The following is a 25,129-nucleotide window of genomic DNA, read 5'->3' on the forward strand; positions in this document are numbered from 1 at the left end:
GTTTACTAGGTGTCAGGCACTATACTAAATACTAACCCTACAAAAGGGAAATAGCCAAAACCATACCTGCCCTAGTAAGGGTGGCAATGGATAAGCAAGTGGGTCAATACAAAATAGATGCCACGTAGAGGGCATCCTCTCTCCAAGTTGGTGGGTAAGGATGGAGAAGAAGAACTGGAGAATACTACTGTAACAGAGTAATTGAGCTGAATCTTGAAAAAAGGCAAGAATGTCAAGAGAGAGAGAGAGCATTCTAGTCCTAGAAGACAGACAATGCAAAGGTATAGACATAGAACATGGAGTGACAAGAATAGTTTATTTTTTGAATTTGTTTTTAAAGCTAACATCCCATTGTGAAGTTCCTCATTGAAGTATTACTTAGACTTTATGTTAGTTCAGTTTCGTATCTTTATTATGATGAGTTAATCTTATCTAAGCATATAGTCCAGGACTCTACATAAGTGGATACAGGACCAGAACTAGACTAAGTTGCAAAGTAGCTAAAACTGCAGAACTCCTTTTGGTAATCTTTTCCCCACTCCTTGAGTGTCCCACTTCTTGTTCTTCATGACCCAATCTGGGGTTGTCATGATCCTGGAGTGGTTTGCCCTTTCCTTCTCCAGTTCATTTTTATGGATGAAGAAACTGAGTCAAATAGGGTTAAGCAACTTGCCCCAGAATCACAAAACTGAGGTTAAATTTTAATTCAGGACAGTGAATCTTCCTGACACCAGACTTGGCTCTCTATCCATTGTGATACCTAGTTGTCCTTGAGTATCTACCATTCATCAGATTTAGAGATTGAACTCTAGCTCTTTTGCATTAGAGTAATCCTAAATAAGACTTTGACCAAATCAGTACATGTTTAGACTGCATACTCACATCTTAGACTGGTCAAACTGCTAAGGTCTTTCTTAAATCCCTTTCCCCACTCCAATCAAAACTAAATTCCCTACATGAATCGCCTTGAGGGCTTGCTCTCCTTTAACTAATCAGATAATTCTAAAGAGTTTATAGATGCTTCTCCATTAATATGCTACCCTTCCAAAGTAACAATTTCATTTTAACAGGACCCTTCAGAAGCCAGTGCTTTAGCCTAAAGGAGTATCTAATGGTGGGCATTTCATTGTTCATAGAAGCCAGTGGAGAAGAATTTTTTTTCAGCGGATGGGTCTCTTGAAACCTTTTAAAGCATTCCATGTAGGCAGCTACCTACTGATGAGGTTGGCCTAATAAATAGGTCCTTAATACAAATTATTCAAATGCTGATGTCTCCCAGACCAAGACTCAGCATGAGTATAATCAACAGAGTGGAAATTCTGACTCAGATGCATTGTTTGATAGGGAGAACTGTTGAATAGCTCTGTAAAGAGTTCCGTGCAAAGGTTGTAGTTGGTGGCCCTGCCTGGCAAGTCTTTCCAAAGCCTTAAAGCATGTTGGCATGTCTTCACTTGGCCCTGTCACTTCAGCTTAAGTTTCTTCACAGAAAATGCCCATAATCATGGGACACTAAGGTGAATTTGATCTTGTGCAGCCTCCCTCTGTGGAGTGAATCAGCGTCATGGGATTCCCCTGAGCTCAAACTTTCATGGTGGGTTGGTTTTTGCAGAACATTTCTCTAGGGGAAAGGAGTGTCCACTCTGGGAACATGTGCTTCTTACTTCCTTCCAACCAGAATTTCCCTAGAAAAATATCTTGTTTCAAGACAGAATGCCAAGTGGTAGTGTTGGGACAAGGTTAATATGAAATAAATTATATAGAAGTGGCCTCCAAAAAGGTACCTCATCTTTCCCCCTGCTTTCAAATGAGCACACACCTAAAATATCACAGGCAGTTGGAAATTGATATAACCTGAAAGAAAGCAAGAGAAAAAGATTCCAAGAGCTTTCCTTACCCACCTTTTAGAGCATAGTAGTCTGCATAGATAAATTATTTGTTTAAATTCAATTAATGCTCCAACTAAATCCCATTTCTATTTGTCCTAACTTCATGAGAACCATAAATCACCCTTTACCATTTTCTTCTTCAGGAAAGACAAAACCACTTACTTGAGAGGTCTCATTTTCCATAGTTGGAATATTTAATGGAAAGACTGTCAGGGTTTTTTTATTCAAATTGGGACAAGTCAGAATACAGGAAACATTCCCCTGAAAGTCAAATCCAGTTGTTTTTCGGTCATATCCACTCTTCATGATCCCAATTGAGATTTCCTTGGCAAAGATATTGGAGTGACTTTCCATTTCTTTCTCCAGATCATTTTACAGATGAGGAAATTGAGGCAAAAAGAGTTAAGTGACTTGCCCAGGGTCACATAACTAATAAATGTCTGAGGCCAAATTTGAACTGATGAAGATGAGTCTTCCTGATTTTAGACTTGGTATTCCATCTACTGCACCACCTAACTGCCTATTTGAGCCAGAAAACATGTATTCAAAATCTAGCTCCATTACTTATTATTTGACCAGAGGAGAGTCATTTCACTTACCTCAATATCCTTATATGTAAAATGGTATCAGAATTTATTTAGGCCCCTTCCAAATATAAAAATCAAGGAACAAAGTGGATAGAGTACTGGGCCTGGAGTCAGGAAGACCTGAGTCCAGATCTGGCCTCAGTCACTGTGTATTGCTAGACAAATCATTTAACCTCTGTGCACTTCCATTTCCTGAATTTTAAAATGAGGATAAAAATAGTTCCTACCTCCTAGTGTTGTTGAGGATCAAATAAGATGGCATTTGTAAAACATTTAGCATCATTTCTTAAACATTGAGGACATAAGAAATGCTTTTTCTCCCTTCTTTCATCCTTCCCTCTTTGGTTCTGGAATTAATACCTAAGAGAAAGCCAGATAGAGTGGTATCAGAGATTCAGGAATGGAGAAATCACTTAAGACTTCATGAAAGGTATAATATTAGAGGCAGAATAATATAGTAAAAAGAATAGATTTGGAATCAGAAGACCTGGGTTCAAATATCAACTCAGCTACTTAATACTTTTGTTTTCTTGGGCAATTCATTTAGTATCTCTGGGCTTCAATATCTTAGAGACCTTCCATTTCTTAAATCTAGAAGATTATGTTTTCATACAACAGAGGTCAATCACTTATTTTATTGACTGGCTAACTTCTAACTCTAAATGTAGAATCCTATGGTTTTAACCCATGAAAGCATGAGAAAAAACATTGTAGACATGAAGAAAGTACAAAAACATAAAAAAGGCAAGATAAAATTGGGGAATTGTAAGTAGTCTCAAAATTTGCCTTCAGTATATAGTGTATGAAATGGAAATCATGTCATGCTAGGCTTGATAGAAGAAAAAAAGATGTATATCCTCGAGAAAATTTCTTCAAATATCTGAAAGGCCCCATTAGAGAACAAAAAGGTATGACTTGCTTTGCTTGGCCTCAGAGGACAGGATTTAAGTCCATTTCCTTTTGACCTTTTTAACAAGAGTTGCAAGAGAGAAGATGGTGCTTTAATATCTAAAACTTCTTCACAGACAGAATAATCTTCCTCAGAAGATGATGGATCCTCAATCTTTGGAAAACATCCAGTAGAAACCTGTCAAGGACATTCTCTAGAAGATTTCTATTCATATAGGAGTTGGGCTAGATGACCTTTGAAGTTCCTTCCACCTCTTAGATTGTCTCATAGTTGGGCAATTCCATACAATCCAAGAGTCGAATATCCACTTCTGAAGACCGTGTCACATTCAGATTTGATCTATCTTTCCCCAAATCTCCAAGCCAGTTTTTGGCTCTGGAATTAGATTGGATTTGACTTGCAGGAGAATATTCCATGTGTTCTGACTTGTCTTCAAGTCTCCGGAACTATGCTCTACCAGAAACACCTGGCATATAAGGCATCAACTGATCTGAGATCCACTTAGAAACATTCTTCACTGCCTCCACTTGCCATCTGAGAGCTTTAAGAGTCTCAGGGCAGAGAAAAGAAAAAAAACAATGGAATCACTTTATTTCAGTAATTAGATCCTTCCTAGAAGACAAAATCTGACTACCAAGAGCCAGAAAAGAATATCTCTATTACGAGACTAAATACCCCTAAATTAGCTATATTTCATCTATATCAATATTTCTCTCTCATTTATATACTCTCTCCATATTATCATGTATGTATGTATGTATTCTCTGTATTTCTATGTGCCAAAATTAAACTCTAAAAACCTGACAACTTTCCAGTTTCTTCATTTATAGCATCTGGTTGTTTTTAATGGACGGTTTGTTTACTGAACAAATAAATGGCTTATGGAGGATGCTTATGGTCTTTAATGGCTGTTAGCACACCAAAAAGATGTTTGCTTTTTGTAAACCCCTATGATTATCGGTTGTCATAGTGTACCCCCATGACCCTGTGCTCTTCTTTCACTAGCAGGATCCACTCTTGGCATGTTAATGCCCCCAGTTGGCTTCCCCCTGATTGAGTTTGTATTCTTTCATCATCTGACCAAGTCAGCAGTGAAAGCATACCCCAAACTCTCTGGTGATGGACCTTTAAACTTCTTTAGCCCTCAGTTCTCTAAATGATCCTGGTTTTTTTCCAATTTAGATTTTACTTTTATCTTGCTCCCTGAAAACAGCACAACCCTTTTTTTCAGTGTTTTAGCCCTTATAAAAAGAAAAACATAGGAAATTGACATTATAAATGAGGAAAAAAATCAGAAAGTTTCAATGTGTGTATCAATTATTTTTCTTGGTTCTATACACAGATATACCAAAAATTACGACCTAATCCAGCTGGTCCCCATTAGTGTGAATAATGAATCCTGTGAAATGGCCATATTATTTGAATTCACACTATTCAAAGTTATGATTATCTGTAAAACCTGTTAGTTTTCCAATTTGATGGAAATACACATTATGAATTCAAATAATATAGTTACTTCATGAGATTCATTATTCACACTATTCAGGATTTATCTATGCTTTTGAGTTCCTCCCTCTCTTGCCTGAATGAATTCTTTCTTTCGGGTTTTGGTCCTTAAAGTCAGCTATCCAAATTTTGAGTAGGCTGAATTTTAGGTAAAACTCTGAGTTTCTGGTTTAAATAAATGTATTTTGGCAAAGGCTACGAGACATGTTACCCATGTCTTAATCTATTTCCTCAGTCCTTAACTCCATGTTTTGGAGCTTCAGATTTATAGCAGAAATCACTCTTTCTCTACTAACTCCTCATGGACCTTTTATGAGTTCCTCTCCTGAATATTAAGCCTTCAAGGAATTTGAAGATACTTTCAGAAACACTTATAAAATTCTTAGGATCATACATTCAGACCTAGAAAAACTTTTATTTTCAACATCCCTCATTTTATAGATGAGAACTGGAAGCACAAAAAATAATAATGATGAATTGCTTAAAGTCCCACAAGTCATAAGTAACGTGGTATCCTCAAGGAAATGCATTATCAAAAAAGAAGATGGGCTGATCATGTGAGGGGAGCAAGGACATGTGGACTACTTGAGTGCCTAAAACTCATATGGAGAAATTGAGAGACCCCAGCTCTTTAGGTTAGCCCACAATTGTAAACTTATGGAGGTCATGGACAGGAATAACATAGGAAAAGCATAAATGAATAAGCTACAATCTGAGTCATTATAAGAAACATTTAATTTAGTGAGATTACTGCTCTATTTGAGTTTTTCCATCACCAATCATGGTAGAAGCACACTTTACCACAACTTTCATTAAAAAGAAAAAATATATATATATATATACACAGCATATCACTTAACCAGCCACAATAAATTATTTTTATGAGCTAAGGGGAATTAATGGTTTTGTTAATTATATCATTATTTGAAAAAGAAAAGGTTAACTTAGTCTTATATTTTGTTGATTATTGTTGGAGTATTTATGTAATATACATATAATATTGTTGACTGAATAGGGATTCATAATGTTTTTGCCTACAAACAGAATTGGCAAATTCTTTCATTCTCTTTATGAAGTATCCTATTTTAACAAGCATATCAGAGATTTCTTGGCTCAGTTTATATGGGGGTAGTTTGCTCTGACCTTAAAAGAGGGATATCCTTCCCTCTGCTCAATCCACAGCTCCATTAAAGGAGTCTCTTTACTTTGCTAGTCTAGAAATTCTTTCAATTGGATGCTGGAGACTGCTATTACTATGTATTCTCAGACTATAAGAAAGCCTTTCCTGGATCAGCATGGATTTGATTTCCCAAAGAAATCTTTATATCAAATTTGTCTCCTCGGGTCTGCAGACTTCATGGTCCTGACACAAGACTTATACATGTAAATGATATATAGAAATAATTTGAACCACCCAGTCTTTTCTAGAGATATTAATTAATGAACAAATATCAATGCTCCAATTTCAACCTCTTCTCCCTTCTTCTGTCCAACATTTGATAGATATTATGAAGTGAATAAAAAGTTAAGCAATAAAATAGAAGTCTGGGATGCAAGTGAGGCAAACAGTTGCTAACCTATCAATAGTTGATGGTAAACAGCTTGTCTGTTGTTTGAACAAGCCACGTAGGCTGTTTCTGCCTCAGTTTCCTCCAGTAAAATAAGAATACTAATATTTGCTACTTCCTAAGATTGTTGTGATGACAAAATGACATTTACCCACATTATAGTACTATCTATATAAATGTTATTATCATTATCGTGGTGGTGTTGATTTTCTACCTGGTATATAAGTGAATATGTAAATTAAATAAAGTGAATATATAATTGTGCTTTGGATCAAATTATTAGGGTGGTTCCAAGGTATAAACTTCTTTAAGACTTGAAAATATCCCTGATTTCATAAGTGCGAAGGTGTCTTTCATAAACATAGATTGCAACACCACCATACCTTCATGAATTTCTTTGGCCAAAACCTTCATTATCTGGTAGCCATCTCCCTGCTGATGAGTCACTCTGTAAAACTAGACTTTTTTTTTTAACAACACAGACACACTCCATTATTAGATCATGCTAGAAGTCTTTCCATCTTGGTAAAAACAATAGAATTATGCTATTCTGGCAGGATCTTCAAGAGCTCATAGTCATTTCTATATTGCTTTAAAGTTTCAGAATGCAACTTCAGTGGAGAAGAATTATGTAAAAAGTAGGAATTCACAAAGTCATAGTGAATTTTTTAAGCTATTGAAGCTTCAAAATTCACTAAGATATAGGGGATATGCTGTTTAATATGTGCATGCATGGATTTCAATGTATATGCTTCAGTGGACCAGGGATCCCATGGATTGTGACTGCTCCCTTCACTGATGAAGATATCCTGTCTTGGGACACTAATGCACAGCTGCTGCTGCTGCTGTTGGAACTGTGAACTAATACAACCATTCTGGAGAGCAATTTGGAACCATGCCCAAAGGGCCATAAAACTGTTCCTACCCTTTAACCCAGAAATAACACTCCTAGATCTGTATCCTAAAGAGATCAGAGACAGAAGAAAAGGACTTACTTGTACAAAAAAATTTATAGCAATTTTTTGTGGTGGCAAAGAACTGGAAACAAAAGGGATGTCGATCAGTTAGGGAATGACTGAACACATTGTGGTATATGATTGTAACAGAATACTATTGTGCCATAAGAAATAACAAGCAGGATGATTTCAGAAAAAAAAAGCCTCAAAAACTTATATGAAGTGATGCAAAGTGATGAGCAGAACCAGGAGACCATTGTACCCCCAAAACTGCAGTCATGTACTTGATAATCAAACGTGAATGACTTAACTATTATCAGTAATTCAAGGATCTACGACAACTGCCAAGGACACATGGCAAAAAAAGGCTATCCAGCATCACAAAGAAACTGACAGTTTGAAAGGATATCGAAGCATACCATTCTTCACTCTATTTACTCTGTGATTTTTTCTCTAGTGTAACTCGTCTTCTTAAACAACGGGATGAATGGAAACATATATTGTATGATAACACATATTCAACCTACATCATATTATCTTCATCTTGTGAAGGGGAGAAGAATGGGAAGGAAAGAGAAAACATGGATTGCAAAATGTCAGAAAATGATTATTTTAACTTGAATTGACATGTAATCTGGAAGAAAATTAAATGATAGTATATCCACATGTGCTTTTGTATGTAGCCAGACCTCATTTTATGCAGCCATTCCATTCCAAGACCCTTTGCACAAGATGGAAATCACACATAATAGCAAACCCCATTGTTTAATAAGTATTTCTTAAATGAGCATACCTATTATATTTTTTATATAAACAAGGCAAATAAGCATGTAATTTAATGCAGATTAAACAGAAGTAGATCAGTGTGGAACAAAGGGAAGTGCTTCTCTGACACTAAACAACTATGTTACAAGCAAGAATTCTGGACAAAAATTGTTGTGGAAACTTAATTTTTGGTACAAAACAACAGAAACACTCATACTAAGATTTCTCAAAGATAGAATGAACATAATTGAGTAAGATGCTACGAGACTTTATGCCACTTGGGAAAATGGTGTGGATTTAACAATCAAAATTTTTTATTTTATGTATTTTTCCTCCTTTATTTTTTGATTGCCATTCAGGTACCTGAATTCAATTGTGTAGAATTCTATTTAAATGAGATCCTACTGTAGTCTTCATCCTTATTTTCACATATCTTTTCTGTAAAATACCCAAGTAGCAGAGACCTATAGGCCCTTTAACCCTTTGGAAATACTAAGTCTAACCATCTCTTATTCTTTGGTTCTTATTACTTTACGGTATTTCTTGTGAATGTGTCAATTCCTCAAGAGCAAGAACTACTGCTCTTTATTCCTTATTCTGTTTGTATTCTTACTGATTGCACAGTGATGTGTACATCGTAAATATATAATAAATGCTTCAGTTATTATTATTATTGGTTATTATTGATAATGCTTTCTTCTGTGTTGTTTACACATATACATGTTCATACCACATTTACTTTAAAATGTATATGAAATAATTCTGTATATTTTTATCATAAATTCCTTTTTTCTGAGAAAACAGAATAAATTTCTATTCACCTACTTTGAAAAGGGAAATATATGCACATAGGTAACTCATAGAACTCTTAGCAAATGAAAAACCAACAGTAGTCTGGACATCCCATAAGATTATTGATAGCTCAAGAGATTTTTTAAGGAAGATCTTTTCATAATTAACAATATAAAATGTTCCAGGCATTTGGAAACAGTAATGGTAAGGTACTATTTCTTTTCTTTTCTTTCCTTTTTTTGTGATTACTATTTCCAGAGTGTCTATTTATATAGGCTTAAGGTTAAATGTGTCAATAATAACTTTTATCTATTTAGTCTTCTCTCTAAATAGTTATTTTGATCTTTGAATTCATTAATTTCTCACATAGCTCTTTGAATTCATTAATTTCTCACATAGCCCTAATCTAGGTAATAAATGACAAGAGTCAGAAAACCTTAGTTTAGTTGGAACCTTCTTATAACAACTTTATCCATTCCCTTGAGTTAAGGCAGTATTTTTGTCTAAATCATCCCAGACAGAGAAGAATGGCTAACCATGCAAAAAAAAAAAATCTTCCCCAGAAATGTCCTTTGGCCCACCTTGTACTCATGTTAGACAGTCATAGGACAGAGTCCTAGGTTGGAACTATGTATGGAGGACCTCTCTCTGTCTCTGGCCTCATGTCTGGTAACATAGGTTCAATACTAGAACAAAATGAAACACTAATAGTCCCTTTAACAGTTTAAAGGAGATTTACATAGCATAAATAGGCAGCTAGGTGGCACAGCGGATTAAGCATTGGAACTGGAGTCAGGAAGCTTGGAGTTCAAATACTGTCTCAGACACTTAATTGCTGTGTGACTCTAGGCAAGTCATTTATTCTTTACCTGCCTCAGTTTCCTCAACTCTAAAATGGGGATAATAATACCACCTACCTCCTGTGTTGTGCTAATCGAAGGAGATTTTATTTGAAAAGTGCCTGATACATATTAGGTGCTTGATAAATGTTTGCTTCCTTCCTTCCTCAAGGAAAAAAAAAATAGCCTAGATGGAATGGGTTTGGACCTTAGGAAAATCTAACCCAACTTCCATAGCAAAGCCCCAGAAAGTATTGCTTCTAATAATTGATCTGTCAGTCAACAAACATAAAACTGAGCACTTAACTATTTGCCATGTACTGGACTATCAAAATAAAAATGAGACAAACAAAAAATCCACCCCCTTTTCTCAAAGAGCTCACGTTCTAATAGGGTAGACAACTTATAAATAACAAGGCATATACCAGACCCATGCAGAGTGCGTGAAGGTAATCTGAAAGGGAAAGGCAGAGGGAAAGCCGAATATCACAGCTTCCATGAGAAGACCTGAGTTTAGTTAGCAGCAGTATGACCCATCTTACTGCAAATCCCTCAGCATGGACACTGTCTTCTCTGGGCTTGACTCCCAATTGTCCAGATATCTTGTATTTGAGTTCTTTGTTCCTTCTGCTTTCATTATTCTACCTAAATTGTCATTCCTGCATTGCTCTGACCCCCTAACCTGGGTTCTTGACCTTTCTGAATTCTGACCCAGTTCCTTTACCTGTTCCTCCTCCCCTTTTATTCATCTGCTTTTCCTTGCTGGTGCTGCCTGTCTGTTCCACTTGATCAGTACCATGGAGTCCTAGACTCCAAAGATGGTGTATTTAGTTGGAACTCTACTATCTACCTTCTTATTCCAAATTCTTGGACACTAGACTCTGCCAGTGTACTTGGAACCTACTTCCTTTATCCTACTCAATTCAAACCCCTGTTCCTTGAACCTAAATATTCTGAATTTCCTTTCCACCCAAGCCTTCCTACCTGATCTAAATCATTGCTATTATAGCTGATCTACTTGTCTGACCTCTATGTCAGACCTAATTTCTCAAATTTATGCAGTCCTGATACCTTCTTAAAATTGACTGCTTCCCCCTGACTCCCCACAAAAACCTATTTTTGCTTTCACATGGAATTCTGAATTTTATCAAACCCTAGAAGATCACAAGCTCATCTTCAGTTTGTTTTTTGTTATCCTTGTCTTATCTCTCACAACCTTGTGAAAAGGAAACATAATAGAATGTTTCAGAAACCTACTGGTAAAATCCATAATTTCTACCTCATTTGTCACCTAACCCCTTCTAGCCCATTTTCTTATGGTTATTTTTTGTCTAGTCCTATTCTTAGGGGAGATAATGTTGCCATTATCCTTATGGTTCTTTAAAAAGTGACTGTTTATTCTTCTCTCCTAGGTGTCATCCATGTTCCTTTAATTTTTCTTCATGTCATCATTTTCTAGTTCTTTTTACTTCTAGACAAGACAAATTGCTACTCACTTACCTCAGACTAATAGCCTAGAGGTGCTGTTTCTATTTGGATAATGACACTCTTGCCATGAGGAGGGAAAATAGCCAAAAAGAATTTTTAAGAGGAATAATTGGGTCACAGGAGGTTATCTCAGCCAAATCCCTAAAACATGATATAAAACAAATAGAAAACAGTTTTGTCCATGCCTATACAAGTTAGAGCCAAGAGGTTATCAATGCACAGCCTAATTTGAGTGCAGAAAGATGGATTTGAGGAGTAATGGTTATAACAGTCTCCCCTGAGACTTTAACCATATGAAATTCACCATGAGTGGATTTCCTGTTTGCTTTCACATGATTTCCTGTAACACTACTATTCCTTTCCATGCCAAGGCTTGAAATTCTTTCCAACATTTAACATCAGAGCACAAGAACGTGAAATATGCACGTATCATTTCAGATTTCTGTCATTTATATTTGATTTAAATCAACTTTAAAACTTCCTTTATGTGGCCTTTTCTGTCTAGACGTTTTTTTAACATACACAGAAGACAGCCACAAAATTGTAGTTCTCGTTTGTTCTAACCTTTAATAAGAGAATTTAGAAAAAGGTTTTTCAATCATCTTACCACTCATTTTTGTTTACAATTTTTTTCACATACAGTAACCTACGCTGCTGTCTAGCCCACAAGTAGAATATGGCAATTTGCATTTTACTATATAAATAATTTTTTTTCAATCTCTTTTTCTAGTCATTCAATTTAAAATTCAAGCTATTAACCATGGGGTATCCATGGAATAGACAATCTTTCTAGGTCCCTGTTGTATTTGTAATGTATTTTTTTAATTTCTGCTTTTTTCATATTTATTTTTGTTGAACATCTGTCTTGGTGACAAATATTGAAAATGTTTTTGTCTGTCAGAAAGAAAACTCGTGCTTTCCTCAGCACTGTTAAATAAATAAAAGAGATAAAATAAATATTTCACTTGAGGTTAACCGATTTCACATAAGTTACTGTAATTTTGGACTCCAAAGGTAATCATAAAATGCTATTTTTCAAATGACTTGGACAAAATCTTTCCCTAATACCTATAGGATGAAGATCAAACTTCATGATATAGTAAAACTTTCTAAAATCTGGCTCTTATCTATTTCTTAAATATTGCATCCTGTAGGTTTCCAACACAAAGAAAATTTCAGTTTCAGTATGATTCATCTGTTTAATGCCTCCCGTGTAGCCTATAGATATTCCTGCCCTTCTCTGCTTATTTTGTTTCCCTTTACCTCTTCTATTTGCTTTTCTGAGATCTTCCCTTCTTTTGAGGTCAAGCTCAAGTCCTTTCTGCTTCTCTGAACCATGCCCCAACTGTTCTAGGCCTCAATGATCTCTCCTTCCTCTGAAATCATACAGCACTTACCATGCATATCCCTCACTTGGCATTCAGCATATTACCTTTTGTGTTTTCATTTATTGAGTGCCTACTATAAGAAATGCTAAAGAATGCAAAAATTAAAAATTATATAATCTTTGTTTATAGTCTAGTAATGCTATGATATATGTACAAAATAATAATAAAAGTTAGAATGAGATAAGTACATAGGAAGTTTAAGATAGGTATGAAACATTTGCAAAAGGTTTTACTTCCAGTTTTGAGAATCATAAAAGGCTTCCTTTTTGGAGTATGAAGTAACAGAACCTTTATCCCAATATTGTCATCTTATTGGACTACTTAATGTCATGCCTATAGTGGGGAAAAGCTGATGAGGCAAGACAAGTCTCTGTTTTCCAATGAAATACACCTGTATGCACCTAAGTTTATGAATCCTTCAATTCAAACTTTGAGCACCACCTCCTTGCTCTAGGGCTGATTCAACCCTAATCAGTTTCTAAAACTAATAGACTATCTGTTGCATTGACTAATTTCTCTTCCTTATATTAAATATTTTTTAAAACCCTTATCTCTCCTTGGTATTCTCTAGAATTCTCCATTCAGTTGAGTGTTATCTTTCCCTTTCTCCTTTCCTGTTCCTTATTTCCGCTGATATTTGTAAAACCGTATCAGACAGTCATTTTGCTTTCTTGCTCTTCTTTTTCTTCAGAATGCCTTTTGTTGTTGCTCTCTGCACAAAACGACACATCTCTGATCACAGTTCTTCATCTGTCAGATCTAATTCCTTAAATGTATTTATTACTTCCACTTTATATCCATAAAGGATATTATTTAGGTCATACATACCTATAGTGTTTGATGGTTTTTCTCTACTTTCTTCAACTTCAGTCTGAATTTTACAATAAGAAGCTCATGACCTGAGCCATAGTCAATTCTAGGTCTTATTTTAACTGACTATATAGAGCTTCTTCACCTTTGGCTGCAACGTATATAATTAACCTGTTTTGGGTATTGGCCATCTGCTGATATCCATGTGTGGTCACCTTTGGGGTTATTGGAAAAGAGTGGTTGGTGCTAGAGAAGACTTTTACAAGTCCCTTGGACAGTAAAGAGATCAAATTAGTCAATACTTGAAGAAATCAATTCAGACTGTTCACTCGAAGGTCAAATACTGAAGCCAAAATTCAAAGGCTTTGGCCATATTATGATGATAGGATTCACTGGAAAAGATTCTGGTATTGGGAAAGGTTGAAGGCAAAAGGAAAAGGGGACAATAGTAACAGATAGTGTCATGGAAACAAGGAATGTGAACTTGGATAAGGTAGAAGGACCTCTTGTGCTATGGACCATAGGGTAGTGAAGAACTGGACATGACTGAACAGCAAAATTGCCTCTCTTAGTCTTCTAACTTGTAATACACCTCTATTCATTAAGTGTTCCCCTAAATATAATTCTTCTCATTCCTATTGTCAGTATAAAACTTTCTCTTAATATTATCTTAAATCAGTTTTCCATAAGCCTCTTAAATATGATCAAACTATTTTCCCTTTTATTTCCTGTTATTTCCATAAAATGGAATTGTGAAATATTTAACTTCAGTAAGCATCATATCTAGCCCTTTCCATTTATAAGATAAGAGGCTGAAACCCAGTGAGGTTTTTTTTTTTTGTCCAAAATCACACAGAAAATTGATGACATCATTAGGTCTGGAACCTGTCATCTGATCTAATCCTGGGTCCAGCATTTTTTGTTATTTGTTCTTCTGATTCCTTCATGTATTTGTTTCACTTGTATTTATTTTCATTGTGGGATCTCTCTGCATATACCAATAATTAATACTTTCCAAAACACTTATTAAAGAGATACTTTTCTTTTCAAAAAAGCTAAGCATTTTACTTAATTCAACACACAAAAAAAAGTGTTTTGTTCTAAGAAATAAAGAAGGAATAAAGGAAGGGAGGAAGAAAAGAAGGAAGAAGGAAAAAAGGAGAGAAGAAACAAAGAAAAGGAGTGGGAAAGAAGGAAGAAAGAAAAGAAAGAAGAAAAAAATTTTGAAAAACCAACTTCACCCTTCAGTGGTGAATGTTGGTTTTCACATTGAAACCACTGGAATGACTTCTTTGTTTGAGACTGCCTTGGTGGTCCGGCAACATTGTGTACTCACTACTGGCTGGACAATAAACTACATTCATGTATTCCTCAGTAGCCTCCCCTTTCCATACTGCCGACCTCAAATGGAGCTTCTAGTACTGTGACAGTTTCATCGTTAATTAGACTTCTGGTCTCCCATTTGTTTGATATTAAATGTCTCAGAACAAGATGAGTTAATAAATTAGCACAAGGCAGGCTGCCTGGCCACTGAAATGTACTGCTGTGCTGTGGCAGTCAGAGGGCAACCCTCTTGTTTGATCGTGGAGGGAAGTTTAATCCTAATTGACCACATGGGAGTTCCGTCCTCTTAAGGTTGGAGAGAGCACAGCAGTGGAGCCTGGTTTGCTTTGTACTTGTTTCAGTTCCTAATTTTCAAATGGGCAAGCTCAGAGCCCTGGGAGGCTCGTTTCACACTTGCAGGGTGGGGGCCCTTTGCCAAGCAGTTTTCTGACTTGCTGCAGCTAATCCTCATGATGGGGTGGTACAACTGCAGCAAAGGGACAAGCACAATTACCCTCCTCCAGACAGGGAATCTGTGAGTAGAGGGTGGCCCTTTTACTAAACAAAGATGACCTAGAATGTCTGTGATAGACGAGCCCAGACCATCCCCCCACCTCTGCCTGCTTTGACTGTCAAAATGGCCCATGTTTCTGATGTTTGCAAGGATGGATTCTGGGGGACTCATTGCAAAATTCTGAGCAGTTTAAATAAGTAATGCTAAATGCTTAGTTCTCACAGACAATGCAAGGAATGAAATAACATAATTCCAAAACTACGGTCTTTAAATTTAAAGAAGACTGGATGATCTCTGAGGGCCCTCCTAGTTCTAGGATTCTAGAACTCTTTTCTAAAAGCAGGAGGAAATGATGAACAGGTTACATTTGGAAAAATATAGCAAGACCTACATGAATTTATGAAGAGTGAAATGAGCCGAGCCAAGAGAACATTATTATATACAGCAACAGAAATATTGTTGGAAGAATGTCTTGTATATATTCACCTCCAGAGAAAGAACTGATAGATAAAAATAAGGCTTTTTTTCCAGTAATCCCCAAAGCATCTGTCTTTTCATCCCCATTTGGATTACTGAGAAACAACCTTGGATAATGATCATGACAAATAGCTATAGTGGAGGACTATAAAGTCACACATCTCTGGAACTCTTTTTGTAGTCTTAAATAGTTATACTTCACTGCTTAGTCTATTTGGGGGAGAATACCCAAGGGGGTGGACCTATGATTTCATCTTTGAAGTTCAGTAACTCATCTATAACTTAGAAAATTGCCTTAGCTACTGAGGGGTTCATTGTCCTTAGAGTTGTCTGAGTCAAAGGGCAAACTCTATCTCTATACCATGTTACTTGTCTGCTTTATAGATGTGCTTTTGAAAAATATTTGTAAATTTAATTTAATTTTTTAAATTATTAGCAATCCACTTAAGGAATCTTTATTACCCCTTTGCTAATTTTTCACTTATTGAACTTGGTCCTAAATGCATATTTTCAAAGATCAAGTAGCTTCAAAAAAGGTACACCAATGCTGTGAAACAATATAGTGTGTGAATATCAGCAGAGAAGCATGTAAAACTATATGAATTAATTCAACACTATTGAACTTTTTGTAACAGCTGTAACCGACCATGGCTCCAGTTCCCTTCTAGGATGGCTAGGTGGTACAGTGGATCCAGTGCCAGGTCTGGAGTCAGGAAGGCCTCCGTTCAATTCTGGCCTCAGACGCTAGCTGTGTGACTCGTTGCATGTCACTTAAACCCGTTTGCCTCACTTTCTTCATCTGCGAAATGAACTGGAGAAGGAAACAGCAAACCACTCCAGTGCCTTTGCCAAGAAAACTCCAAATGAGATCATGAAGAGTCGGACATGACTGAAAAACTAAACAACAACAAAGCTTTCTCATATTTGATTCTGGGATAAAGATACTGTACCTTCCTCTGTTCTGAGACTCTCTGGTTGCTATATAGTAAGGGCGATCATATTTGCCTTATTACAGGATAAAGGAAGATTGATGAGATATCTTTAAAGTACACTGAGCTTTCATTTAAGTCATATGAATAGCTATATTACCAAGGCAAGTAAATTTTTTCTTTTTCTTTTTTTCTTTTTTTTACGGGCTGAATAGGAAGAATTTCCTTTGAACTTGTATATTTTGGGAATTTTTTTAAAAATCTGGGTTAATGTTACTAACCCCATGCTCACCTGAAAAACCAATTGAGATTTTTAGATAAAGATATAGATGTATATTGCATATAGATGTCTATACATATATAAAACTTTATGTAGGTTTTATATATGAATGCATGTATAAATGTATGTATGAACATATAGGCTTATATGGTTTTATATATGTAAGTGTCTATATCTTTTCATCTATCCATCCATGTATCTATCTATCTCCCGGGCTTTGGGACTAGATCCAATTGGCATTCTGGAGAAGTTTTATGACCAATAAATACAATCCACATGATTTCTCAGTCCCACATGATGATTTCCTTGAATTTCCATCCTAAGCTGCATGACTAATTCTGACTTGCTCAGAAATAGATTTATACCTTTTTACTATCCTCGTCTCCCTTTTCTTTTGCCAGTAATGAATGAACAAGTAAACAAAATGGCAAGGCACATACTCTGTGCAAATCACTGTGCTGAATGCTAGCTATATATGCAGAAAAGCAAAACAATCCCTGCTCATAAGGAGTTTGCTTTAAATAAGGAGAAATAACACATATGGGACATTTCAGCTGTATGTTAGAGTGAAAATCCCAATGGTACTTAATGGTATGGGGCCCAAGGGTATAGTTCTATGTCTTATTTATACTGTCAAAACCATATCTTTCAAATGCTGAACCTTTTGACAGTGCCAGGGACTTTGGTGGTGAACTTTGTTTTCCAGATCTTCAATAATAGTGACTGATGAGAAGATGGGAGTGCAATTCCAGCAAAGGCAATTGCCAAGTTGCATCTCTTTGAGGGTTGCTTCCTTAGAACACAGCTCTGGGATGGCCAGATGGTAGGATTGGGGGTCCAGGTGTTGCCATTCCTGGGGTTACTGGCTAGGCAGAAGCATTTATTCAGTAGTTAATGGTAGTGGTACAACATTGTACTGAGAGGAAATAAGAACTAAAATTAGAGGTGAGGATACCTTAGAGATCCCAAATAAATCTCTAATAATAACAAAACTGATAGAAATAGTAATAAAAATATCGAGAAAGAATAATGTGCCTATTTATTTCAACAAGTATTTATTGTACCTTGTTTGATGTTAAATACTGTGCTAGGCACTAGAAATAAAGAGTTGAAAATGACAGTTATTGCTCTTTAGAAGTTCACAGTTTAATAGCTAAATACAACAAAAGCATAAATAAATGACATGAGTTAGAATGTGATAGAGCAAAAGAAAGATTGAGACAGTTGTCTAGGAAGTGATAAAGACTAACTTGTCAAGTTATTTGTGGGTCACGGAATGGGATAAGAGGAATGAGATTGGGATCAGGAGGGTCACAGACAGACTTACAGACAGACACAAGGCCTCTTGCTGATCAGTGACAAAATGTATTGATTTTAGGAACGTACTTTTAGAGAAAGTGGAATAGACTAAAGGATTAGGTTAGCTTTTTACAGGGACAGTGGTTAGTAATGATTTACAAGATGGAGACAATGGATTTAGATTACCTCAGTGACTCTAAGTAGAGTTTTCTATAGGTGATAATTCAATATGTCAATGTGTAACCATCTAACAGAGTTTCTCACAGAATTCCTGCATCAGTAAATTCTTGGAAGAGCATACAGTTTTTTTACAAAGTAGAGCAGGGAGGGATTAGAAAGGAGGGGTTTTGGAGTTTCATGTGATGCCTAGGCTATGTGTCTAGCTGTTTATAAGTTATGGCTGTGATTTTACTGGACCTACTCTCACTATTAGGAGGCTATTGGGATTTGGTTAGAAGAAGAAAATGGAAGAGAGAGCCCTTTTAGTTTGGTTATTATGGCAGAAAACTGAATTCCACCTATTGTATAAGAAAAGAATAAATAGCAAATTTATTAATCAATATTTTGTTTATATTACTTCTTGCTATAAAGAAGTGGTAGTGGATTGGTTCACTTAACTAAGACCTTAAACCTTGATTTCATGTTTTAGATCCCCACAGTGAAATGCAAGAATAAAATTCAAAAGTAGTTGGTGAAATTGAAGTGGATTTTTATTTTCCTATGAACTGTATTGGCAACATATAACCATAAATCCAACATTTTTTTTGTGTCTTTAACCCCAGTCCTAAAGCCAATTGGTATAGACTCGAACTTCAATTTGGCAATGAATACTCTACTTTGCGTGGAGAGTGGAGTGAAGTTGGTGAGACAGAAGAGCTTGGAGTTCATGTGCATTCTTCAGTCACTTTTAGTGCTTCTAGCTTCCAGCTTCAAAAGAGAAGATGGAAGATGCCAAACCCCCTTCACCTACCTTTCATATTTTTTTCAAGGGCCTTTTCCTGAAGAGAACTCAGGAAGACTGACTGAAGAGCTCTTCTCCCATTCCCCCACACAATGTATCCCTCTCCACAATTGAGGAGAAAGTCTCACACCAATTAGCTTTGGGGCTGGAGTTACACACATGATGAAACCAAGACCCTAAGAAGGAAATTAATGTGTCTAATTTCATGTAAGTTGTTAACAGCAGAACTAGGACAAGAACTTCCTAGATCTCCTGATTCCTAAATTAGGGCCCTTTCTACTCACTTCATTTATTTTCAGTCACATCTGACTCTCTGTGATCCCATTTGAGGTTTTCTTGGCAAAGATACTGGAATGATTTGCCATATCCTTCTCCAGATCATTTGACAGATGGGGAAACTGAGGCAGACAGGTTAAGTGACTGCCCAAGGTCACACAAACAGTAAATATTTAAGGCCATATTTGAACTCAGAAAGATGAGACTTCCTGACTCCAGGCCTGGCACTCTACCCACTGTGCCATCTAACTGCCCTCTACTCAGCCACACTCTCTTCTTAGACTAAGTCACAAGAGAACATCATTCATAAGCAGGTGATTGGTATCAGTAAGATGTATAAATGGACCCCTAATTTATTTGACCAGTCTTTTCTCTTACTCCTTTTACATAGAACCAAAGAGTTATTTTATAACTGAAGACATAGTCTCAGTATTCTCTGAATTCAGAAATTTCATCAGTATATCTAATTTCACAAACCATCAGTTTGCCATTAGTTTATATATTTTAAGTCTAATCCAATAGAAGGGGCTCTGGATTTGCAGTCTGAGGACCATCACTGTCCCTTAACTGCCCATGTTAGGGCCAAGACATTTAACTTTTTTTGTACCTCACTTTCACCATTTATAAAATGAGAAGATTGGTCTAGATGACCTCTGTAGCTGCTTAGAACTCTGAATCTGATTTTTAGGATCTTATTTAAGAAAGTTTTGAGTATCTGGAACATCTGAGATTCATAGTGGCAGAGATACCCATTTGACCTCTGACTGAATATTTTCAACTTTTACATAGTTAGTGGCTCATATGGCAAACTAGTTCATTATCATAAAAAAGTAGTATGCTAGTTGACATTTATATGGCCCTTTAATATTTGCAGCTAGGTCCCAATTAGTGTAAAGAAGTAATCTCCTGAAGTGGTCTCATTAATTTAAATTGGCATAATTAGAAATTATAATTATGAAAACTATGATTGTTTTAGTTTCACACCAGTGGAAATAGGCAGTGCAAACTCAAATAATGCTACAACTCAGGCCAAGGGGCGGGGGGAGTCATTATATGCACTAATTAAGACCAAACCTTACAAACAATATTTAGCGTGCATTATCTTATTTAATTATTCACAACAACCATGTGAATTGGATAACACAAAAAGTCATTATCCCTATTTCATATTGAAGGAAATTGAAACTTGGGTCAAGTGGCTTGACCAAGATCATATAGCTAATGAATAGTGGAGCCAGGATTCAAATTCATCTTCAGATATCATATCCAGTGCTCTTTCTGCTGTATCAGCTCTCTTAGCCCAACTATCTATTCACTAAATTGCAATTAATTTCTTTCCCTTTTAGGTGTGTGGTATTTTCTTGAATTGTAATTTATATTAAATAATTGATAAAGTCTGGTCTCTGAAATTGGAAAATATCATTCAGAATTCTATTTTTTTTCCATTTCTTATTTTGGATGTTGGGAAAGAAATGCTTTAGAATTCTAGTTTTATTGGATTTTTTTAATGTCACATAATAAAAGCAAAAGAAGTTGTGGATTGGGGTAGTCTTTCTGGAAAGTAATTTGGAACTTGGCCCAGAAAGACATCTTTGATCCACCACTACCACTACTAAAACTATATCTCAAAGTTCTTTTTGGAGTGATCAAGAACTATAAAATAAACTGGAAGAAGGAGAGAGTCCATCAATTGGAAAGTGCCTGAAAAAAATATGGTTCCAACATAATAAAATAATATTTTATCATAAAAAATTAATAAGGGGATTATTTCAGAGAAATCAAGAAAGACTTAGTTATTTTTTTAAAGAGAAAGAGGCCTAAAATTGTTTTACAAGATAAATATGCATGACTAAAATAGTATTTGTCTCAAGTATAATAAATTTTTGTTAAACTCTTCATGGACACGTTTCCTTAACAAGTATTGGATAGTTTTCTAAGAATTATTTGTCCCCTCAGAGGAGTCTGACTGTTCCAACAAACACTGGATTTTTTATCTTATTTTAAAATTTATTGAAATGTTTTGTTTTGACACAATATATATTTCCTAATATGCACAAATTGTTCTGACTTCAAAGTTGGTTATCAGTTATTGACAGAAAAGAGGAATATGCCCTTTAACCAATAGCATCATACTAATGTTGACTATTGTACTTTACCAGAGTTTCATGGCCTCTCAGTATTCACTCTATGTTGTTATAGTCATTGTACATATGATTCTTTTGACTGCTCTCTTCCTCCTTTAAGACTTCAAGTAACTCTTTTTCTCAATTTTCATATTCATTATTCATAGGATTATTATATCATGGGTTGAGAGATGAGATAGATGGGAACATAGAAGTCATTGAGTCCAACCCCATCATTTTATACTTAAGGAATAAAGTGAAGCCCAGAAGTATTAAATGATTTGCCCATGATCACAGATCTAGTAATCATCTGAGATGGGGTTTGAACTCAGGTCTTCTTGGCTCCAAGTTCTATACTATATTTATCACATCACACTTCCTCTGTAGTAAAAATTCCATTGTATTCTTATAACATAGTTTGTTCTGCTTGTTCTCTTAGTCACTGGGCATACATTTTGTTTCCATCTTTGTGCTTTGATAAATAATACTACCATGACCATATTTGTACAGGTATATCTTTTTATACTATCAATAACTTCCTTGTGACATAGCCCCAGTGGTAAAACCTTTGGGCCAAAGTATAGGAGTATCTTAGTAACTTTTTTGAGTAATTCCAAACTATTTTTCAATCAGCCTCAATTAACTCACAGTTCCACCAATAATGAATTAGCATTATCTATTTTCCTTCATCTCCTCCAGCAATGATATATTGGGTGCTCTGGAGTTTGGAGGTGGGGAGAGTTAGTGCATAATTCCTTAGAAATGCATAGAGTTAGAGGGCCAGCTAGGTGGCTCAGGGGATGGAGAGTCAGGTTTAGAGACAGGAATCTCTGGGTTCAAATTTGGCATCAGACACTTCCTAGCTATGTGATCCTGGGCAAGGCACTTAATTCTCATTGCCTACCCTTTGCCATTCTTCTGCCTTAGAACCAATACATAGTGTTGATTCTAAGATGAAAGGTAAGAGTTTTTAGATAGGAAAAAGAAGGAAGGAAGGAAGGAAGGAAGGAAGGAAGGAAGGAAGGAAGGAAGGAAGGAAGGAAGGAAGGAAGGAAGGAAGGAAGGAAGGAAGGAAGGAAGGAAGGAAGGAAGGAAGGAAAGAAGGAAGGAAGGAAGGAAGGAAGGAAGGAAGGAAGGAAGGAAGGAAGGAAGGAAGGAAGGAAGGAAGGAAGGAAGGAAGGAAGGAAGGAAGGAAGGAAGGAAGGAAGGAAGGGAGGAAGGGAGGGAGGAAGGAAGGAAGGAAACAAGGAAGGAAGGAAACAATGAAGGAAGGAAGGAAGGAAGGAAGGAAGGAAGGAAGGAAGGAAGGAAGGAAGGAAGGAAGGAAGGAAGGAAGGAAGGAAGGAAGGAAGGAAGGAAGGAAGGAAGGAAGGAAGGAAGGAAGGAAGGAAGGAAGGAAGGAAGGAAGGGAGGGAGGAAGGAAGGAAACAAGGAAGGAAGGAAACAATGAAGGAAGGAAGGAAGGAAGGAAGGAAGGAAGGAAGGAAGGAAGGAAGGAAGGAAGGAAGGAAGGAAGGAAGGAAGGAAGGAAGGAAGGAAATAAGGAAGGGAGGAAGGAAGGAAGGAAGGAAGGAAGGGAGGAAGGAAATAAGGAAGGGAGGAAGGAAGGAAGGAAGGAAGGAAGGGAGGAAGGAAATAAGGAAGGGAGGAAGGAAGGAAGGAAGGAAGGAAGGAAGGAAGGGAGGGAGGGAGGGAGGGAGGGAGGGAGAAAGGGAGAATGTATAGACTAAACCTGACACAAGAGACTTCCAACATCACATTTTAATTTCCCTGAGAGTCATGATGTTTCTTAAGAGTTACCCAAATGGGGCAACTAGGTGACACAGTAGACAGACTAGGCTTAGAATCTGGAGGATCTCAGTTCAAATATGACCTCAGATACTGTTTTAGCTATGTGACTCTGTGCAAGTCATTTAATCCTGTTTGCTTAGCTATTTGCCTATCTCTCTTAGAGTTGTTACCGAGATAGAAAATTAGAGTTTAAAAAAATTACCCAAGATTCCAGGCATCTTGTTGGAGATAATACAAATAAATTGTACTGGGGGATATCTGAGTGGTCTTTTTAAAACTTCCTACCCTTAGAGCTTACTATTATTACAAAGTAATCTATTTTGCCAGGCACAAGCTCACTGAAGCATTAGTTTTGAAAATCTAGAATTATCTGGGCAGAAAATACCCAGAGGAAATAAAAGTTTTCTCCTCTATCAGACCTTTTATATTCAATTTCTATCCACCTTTAAAACCTCAACCAGGAACTGAGGCACAGGTTTCTGCCCTTCCTACAGTGCATGATTATTCAGGCTCAGAGAACCAGGCTACATGTCTGAAGCTCCAAAAGATTCAGAATATTCTCTTAGACAGGGACATGTCAGGAATCTGGCCATGGCCAGCAGACCAAAGTGTTCTTTAATTAGCTCCAGCTTTGGAAAAATTAAACCTTTGTTTTGTATTTTTTTTTCCTAGTGGATTTCAGATACCGGAACAAGCTAACAGGGACCTCAGGCAAATGTCTCTTGCCTAGGTTGGGTGTACTTTGTTGTGGTGAATTATAGTATATATTATACACTTAGGCAGCCAAATCAAACCTGCCCTTCAGAGGTGGCCTGATGGCTCATTTTGCTACAAATTTCTGAAATAGATCCTAAAGTATAACCAGCATAAAGTAATTTTATGGGGACTTCGTATTTAATGTTTGGGGGAGAGGGGGTTGGTGGAAGGATGATGGTAACTTTTATCTTCATGTTCATTCATGGCCTAACTAGTAGACTCCATAATATGTTCTTGATGAGTAAAGCACCATTTTAATAACTCTATCCTCATTGTCCTATTTGGGAATAACCCCATCTGTAGCAAAACTGCCATCTAGGACTCTTTTTTGGAAGAAAGACATGGGCTATAATTTATGAATATGAAGAACAGAATCCTTAATCTTCTCAGTCTAGACCTTCAAAATTTTTGTCCACTCTGGCAAGTCAGGGGGAAAAAACCTTATCTTTCTCCCACTTCACTAACTTTTCTGCCTTAGGAACAAATTTGAGGTCTAACATTTCCTTTTTCCTAAATGACCCTTGTTCTTGTGAGGGCCTTCTTGTTATTTTGACATGATGGAAACCACTGGAATTTGGATAAACATCAATTGATAATCCAGCCAAACAATTAATTAACAATCTAATTCTGGGATTCTTTTCACAGCAAGTGAGAAGCAGATGGTCATTGTGTGCAAGGAGTCCCCAAAGGAGCATCTCCAGCCTTTTAAGGACAAACTAGAGGTGTTCTTCCAGAAAGGTAGGCAGCCTGTTATGTGTTACTGTATACCCTCCCAGACCAATTACTGTGGCCTCCATCCACTTGTATCACTGGATAACTCTCCCAGCGCCAAGCACTCTATCTCTATATCTTCCTTCATCTTTCCTGAATACCTATGTACATAGTTAATATGAAATCAATCTGGT

The 25,129-nt window shown here is 36.5% G+C and overlaps 1 protein-coding gene across 3 annotated transcripts in view; it reads left to right on the forward strand.

Annotated features, from left to right (window-relative positions):
• The window catches only part of FMN1 (formin 1), a 588,141-nt gene that overhangs the window by 449,748 nt on the left and 113,264 nt on the right, over positions 1-25,129 (forward strand). For all 3 annotated transcript variants that reach the window (XM_056810223.1, XM_056810225.1, XM_056810224.1), the window contains one exon: positions 24,870-24,962. In XM_056810223.1, coding sequence (XP_056666201.1) covers positions 24,870-24,962 — 93 coding nt within the window. The remainder of the gene's footprint in view (positions 1-24,869; positions 24,963-25,129) is intronic.

Source organism: Monodelphis domestica, chromosome 1 (assembly GCF_027887165.1).
Source record: "Monodelphis domestica isolate mMonDom1 chromosome 1, mMonDom1.pri, whole genome shotgun sequence".
NCBI classification, from domain to species: domain Eukaryota; kingdom Metazoa; phylum Chordata; class Mammalia; order Didelphimorphia; family Didelphidae; genus Monodelphis; species Monodelphis domestica.